The 5,832-nt window shown below is 39.3% G+C and overlaps 1 protein-coding gene across 3 annotated transcripts; it reads left to right on the top strand.

Moving 5' to 3' along the window:
• Window positions 1–316: 316 nt before the first annotated feature.
• LOC145166157 (G-type lectin S-receptor-like serine/threonine-protein kinase At2g19130) lies at window positions 317–4,383 on the top strand. 3 transcript variants are annotated; one of them, XR_013740413.1, is made up of 3 exons: window positions 317–2,892; window positions 3,162–3,449; window positions 4,080–4,383. XR_013740413.1 is itself a non-coding variant. In XM_079085084.1 (3 exons), the coding sequence occupies exons 1-2, from the start codon at window positions 449–451 to the stop codon at window positions 2,888–2,890; spliced, it is 2,157 nt and encodes a 718-aa protein (XP_078941210.1). In that variant the 5' UTR covers window positions 318–448; the 3' UTR covers window positions 2,891–2,892; window positions 4,080–4,379. The 3 variants fall into 3 exon arrangements, 2 of the variants coding, with proteins under 2 accessions (XP_078941210.1, XP_078941209.1); XM_079085084.1 differs by lacking the exon at window positions 3,162–3,449 and having other exon boundaries at window positions 318–620; window positions 906–2,892; window positions 4,080–4,379; XM_079085083.1 differs by lacking the exon at window positions 3,162–3,449 and having other exon boundaries at window positions 318–2,892; window positions 4,080–4,379.
• Window positions 4,384–5,832: the final 1,449 nt, after the last annotated feature.

The following is a 5,832-nucleotide window of genomic DNA, read 5'->3' as shown; positions in this document are numbered from 1 at the left end:
CACATGTATGTATTGTGTTCAAAAGTCTTTCATGACAGTCCTTTGAAATTGCAACTAATTATGGAGAGATGGGATGTCACTTGTAAAACATGTGAAATATATTTGATTGATAGTAATTTCATTCAATGAATGTACTGTGTCAAAACTCTTTAATTTGTTACAGTTAACCAGTACAGCTAATTATGGGGAGAAGACTGACTAGTACCTGAATTTATATAGACCGACTTGTATATTTATCATTTAACAGACTTTTACAGGTTAGAGTAGAAATTGTGTTGACTAACAGCCGCTGGTATTTGAACTCTAGCTAATAACTTCACCTCAGGGCTCAAATGTGAGTAGTATAAAACCTAATGCTGGTGATATGTTTCCGCATATTTTATAATACTTGTCATCTCTTTTCATTTTCACTCTTTATCTATCTGTTTGTCCAAATCTTGTACAAGTCATGAGCTACATAGAAAGTCAGAGTTTGGGAAGGTTTCTGGTGGTCCTGTGTTTCTCTTTGACCATAACAATCTCATCTGGAGCCACCACCATTTCTGTGAACCAGCCTCTGTCTGGAGACTACACAATAATATCTGAAGGTGAACAATTTGAGCTGGGTTTCTTCAAAGCAGGTAACTCTTCCAACTATTACATAGGCATTTGGTATAAGAAGATCAAGTCCAATCCTCTTTCCATAGTTTGGGTGGCAAACAGAGAAGCACCCGTCTCTGATAGATTCCGTTCAGAACTAAAAATCATTGACGGTAATTTGGTGCTCTTGAATGAGTCCAAGTCCCACATTTGGTCCACAAATGTCACCACCACTAGTACCACTTTGAAGTCTGCAACAGCTGTTATTCTTGATAATGGTAACTTAGTTTTGAGAGACTCCGGTTCAAATTCAGTTGAACGTGCAGTTTGGCAAAGTTTTGACCATCCAACGCATACTTGGTTGCCTGGTGCTAAACTTGGTTATGATAAAAGAACTAAAAAGAGCCAGCGTCTTACATCATGGAGAAGCAATGAAGATCCTGCTGTAGGACTCTTCTCAGCTGAACTTCATCCGTCAGGTAAAGAGTATGTATTCAAGTGGAATGGCTCCCAACAATATTGGACAAGTGGGGCTTGGGATGGTAAAGCATTTTATTTAGTACCGGAAACAAGGTTGGATTACAATTACATATACAGCTACCATGAAAATCCGAACGAGAGTTACTTTATTTATTCTGTGTATGATCCTTCCATTATATCTTTATTTTTAATGGATGTTTTTGGTACAATTCGGCAACTAGCATGGTCGGAAAATACCAAAGACTTGAATTTAATTTGGTTTGTACCTAAAACACAGTGTGAGGTCTATGCATTATGTGGGTCTTTTGGGATTTGCAGGCATTCTGGATTACCTTTTTGTAATTGCTTGACTGGCTTCAATCCTAGATCAGAGAGTGATTGGAATCAGAGTGATTTCTCCAGTGGATGTGTGAGAAAAACCGATCTGCAGTGTGGGAGAAGCATGGAAAAGCAAGATTTTCTCAAGATTAGGGTCAAGAATCTGCCTCCAAATAACTCTGTAGCAGTTGGGAGTGCTGGAGAATGTCGTACCACCTGTTTGAATGATTGCTCGTGTAATGCTTACTCTTTTGTCGGTACTCAATGTTTGGTTTGGGATGGAGATCTCTTGAACCTCTCAGAAGACGATGGTAGTGGGAATACAATCTACATTAAAGTTGCTTCTAAGGATCTTCCCCATCCTAAAAAGAGTAATCTGATCACGGCCGGTGTTATTGCTGGGTTGGTGGGAGGTGCGGTTCTTGTCTTGAGTCTAATTTTGGTTTTATTCTATGTAAAAAAGAGGGTATCGGTGGGAAAGACGGAAATGGTGGGATCGTTGGTGGCGTTCGCCTACAAAGATATAAAAACAGCCACCAAAAATTTCTCGGACAAATTAGGAGGAGGTGGTTTTGGCTCCGTTTTTAAGGGGGTACTTCATGATTCGTCCATTGTGGCCGTGAAAAAGCTTGAAAGCATTAGCCAAGGAGAGAAGCAATTCAGGAGCGAAGTTAGCACAATGGGTATAATCCAACATATTCATCTTGTACGTCTTCGTGGGTTTTGTGCAGAAGGTAACAACAAGTTATTGGTGTATGATTACATGGAAAAAGGTTCTCTAGATACCTATCTTTTCTGTGGAAAACAAGTTCTAAACTGGGAAACGAGGTATCAGATTGCACTTGGAATTGCAAGAGGCTTGGTTTATCTTCATGACAAGTGCAGAGACTGCATCATTCACTGTGACATAAAGCCAGATAACATTCTTTTAGATGCTGATTTCCAACCAAAAATTGCTGATTTTGGGCTGGCAAAGCTTGTTGGTCGGGACTTTAGTAGGGTGTTAACAACTACAAGGGGGTCAATGGGGTATCTAGCGCCAGAATGGATATCAGGGGTGGCTGTCACAGCTAAAGCAGATGTTTATAGCTATGGAATGATGCTTTTTGAATTAGTCCATGGAAAGAGAAATGTCATGCATTGTGAATATTCAAGCAGTACATTCTACCCAGGTTTGGTTTCAAATGTTCTTATGAAGGGAGGTGATATCCTTAGCCTGCTAGACAGTAGGTTGAACAGGGAAGCTTGTGTTGAAGAAGTCACAAAAATTTTCAAAGTTGCATGTTGGTGTATCCAAGATGAGGCAGAGAGTAGGCCTGCCATGAGTCTGGTGGAACGGATTCTTGAAGGGGTCTCAGATGTGAGCATGCCTCCAATCCCCCAAATTGTGAATTTATTTGTTGAGAACACGGGGGATATTGTTTTCTTCACTGATTCACCCTCAAACGAGTGTTCACTAGCACAGAGCAATTCTTCGGGTGGTGACCCCCAATCGAAGAGCTCATCATCTTAAAGGTAATTCTCTATCTTCTCTGTTATGTTCACATTAGACATTGTATCGTGGTAAAAATAAATGACTCGTTGACGTTTTGTTGCAAATAGATGACAAATATTGTAAAAATATGCTACACTCTACAAAAATGTATTCTGAACATATATGTGTTAAGAATCATGATTTCTTTGTGTTTACATACTTACAACTATTCAAAACTGCTTATTGTTTTAGCAGTAGTTCTCTTTTGCCTTCTTTATGTGAACTTGGGTCTGGTTTGCTATGTATACAGATAATAATGGCTGAGAAACAGGCCGGTCCCAAAACGTGGGCGATAGGGGCAACCGTCTAGGGCCCAATTTTTAAATGGGCCCAAAAATTTTATGACAATTGTTATATTTAGAAGATAGTACAGGGGCGGACGCAGGATTTCACAGTAGGGGTGTCACGGGAAAGTCAGGGGTTGCACGATAGTAGAAAAAATAAAATTTTCAAAAATTTTTGAAAATTTTTCCACTGCATCCGGAAAAGTCAGGGATGCCACTACTGACCCACCCTAAATGAACCCCGGATTGTACAAGTAATTTTCTTTCGATTATTGAGTTATTATAAAACATTTGACTTCGTATCTCTGGAGGTTTCTAAGTAAGGTTTATCATTACCAATCTTTTCTTACTTGTTTGTGCCATTTTTTTCCTCATTTATATTTTGAGTTATTTGAAGGAATAATGTTACTAGATAGTAACCAAGTTTCACAATCGTTCTATCTAGGAACCTCAATTTTTTTTCTCAAGAGCTTTAACCTCTCAACTTTGATATCTTGTATTTTATTATAGTTCTAGATTGTTATTCAGATATTTCCCACACCAGCCCAACAAAAATTTGCATTCTACCTGTGTTTTTAATTTTTAGGTTGTTCCAGTAACCGGTAAACATCATGACAGACAATTCTTTTATGGGTACCATGAATTGCCATATAGGGCACAGGGATAATTCGAAATTGGGAACTTGTACTTAGTGTGATATGTAGCACAATAACCTTTGCACCATTTCTTATGGAAATCATTAACATCTATTGGATGAAAGTCTCTTAGGTTTTTATGTGTAATTGTTGAAAGTATAGATTTTATTCTTAATCAAACTAATCTTGAAAAAACGTTGAAGACATTTGGAACATTTGTTATAAATTATTTTTGTTTTTTGAGTGCAGTTACTATAGAATAAGGTAATTTTGAAGCATGAACTGTAGATCAATTGTTGAAAGTTGAAGGTGGGAAGCAGCAAGGAGGTTCGTGAAGGACTGAAGCTGTCTAAATGAGTTGTAACTATGTTCTATATATGTTTCTCATTGAATAACATTACGTTGAGTGATTTATTTGGTATGTTCTAGAGATCTTTGTAGTACGTTTTCGTGTAATATGTATTTCATTTTTTTTTTGTTCTTAATAATATATGCTAAGAATAAGTCGAAGTTTAAGTATCTTGGTTGGGTTGTGATTTTTTTTTTTTTTGGTATCAGAGCAACCAACCACCTGTGTGACACAGATCTCTGTTTGTTCATCAGCGTTTTGAGAGTTTATGAATCTCTATGTCAGAGGGCATGAGAGTTAAGTGTTACATATAGGGAAATAAATTACATGTACACCCCTCTAGCTCATGAATAAATACATAATAGTAAAACAACTATATTTGTCTAATATCCCCCTTCAAGCGAATCGGTAGCAGTCCAAGGTGAAGCATGTGACAAAACTGCTCAAACTGTTGCCATGGAAGGCTCTTAGTAAAGATGTCCGCTACCTGAAGCTTGGTAGGAACAAACACGATAACGAGTTTCCCGGATACAACGAGCTAACGAACAAAATGGTAGTCAAGATCGATATGTTTGGCACGCTTATGAGACATTGGGTTTTGTGTGAGAAATAGGGCACTCTGATTATCACACAAGATGGTCGGACAGCCAGTGGGAAGAAAGTGAAGCTCACACAACAAGTGAGTAATCCGTATGAGTTCAACAGCTGTGTTAGCCATGGTTCAATATTCAGATACACAACTGGAACGAGACACCATAGGCTGCTTTTTGGCACTCTAGGATACAAGATTATCCCCAGGAAGATCGAGTACCCATAGGTGGATCGACGCATATCAAAAGAACGAGCCCAATCAGAATAACCGACAAGATTCATGGATGCGGGTCTCGAAAAAGTAAGACTATAGGAGTGGGTGCCCTTAACATATCGGATAAGCCACTTGACCACCGGATAGTGATCAATAGTAGGAGCTTGAAGAAACTGGCTAACTTGATTAACGTCATAAGAAATATCAGGACAGGTGATGGTCAAAATTGCAAAGCCCCCAACAAGAGAGCGATAATGGGTCGGATCCTCATAAACTGTACCAGATGCAACAAAAGAGACACTCGGGGATAGAGGGGTCACCACGGGCTTTGACTCAAGTAGGCCGGCACGAGAAAGAATAGCATGAGCATACTTGGACTGACTAAGAAACAACCCGGACGAAAGATGCTTGGCTTCTAAACCGAGAAATTAGTTGAGGTGACCGAGATCCTTTATCTTGAATTCAGTGTGAAGCTTGAAGATAAAAGAGCGAATAACATCCGAGTCGGAGCCCGTAAGGATAAGGTCATCCACATATACTAGTAAGTATAAGATACAAGCACCGCGTTTAAACACAAACAAAAAGGGACCTACACTACTGCAAGTGAACCCATTGGCCACAAGAAAGCAGCTCAAGCGATGAAATCATGCCCTAGGTGCTTGTTCGAGGCCATAAATGGCCTTGTTAAGCTTGCAAACATGATTAGGGAAGTGAGGATCCTTGAACCCGTGTGGTTGTCGCATATACACCGTATCGGACAAGTGGCCATGAAGAAAGGCGTTGTTGACATCAAGCTGGTGGAGCTGGCAGTTATTAATAACACCAAGAGTCAACACAACCCTGATTGT

The sequence above is a fragment of the Lactuca virosa genome, chromosome 3 (genome assembly GCF_052849685.1).
Source record: "Lactuca virosa cultivar CGN04683 chromosome 3, Lactuca_virosa_CGN04683_v6, whole genome shotgun sequence".
NCBI lineage: Eukaryota > Viridiplantae > Streptophyta > Magnoliopsida > Asterales > Asteraceae > Lactuca > Lactuca virosa.
This window is presented reverse-complemented; position numbering and strand designations above follow the sequence as displayed.

Coding starts and splice junctions, on each gene's coding strand:
- LOC145166157 (XM_079085083.1), top strand. CDS start 449: ATGAGCTACATAGAAAGTCAGAGTTTGGGAAGGTTTCTGGTGGTCCTG.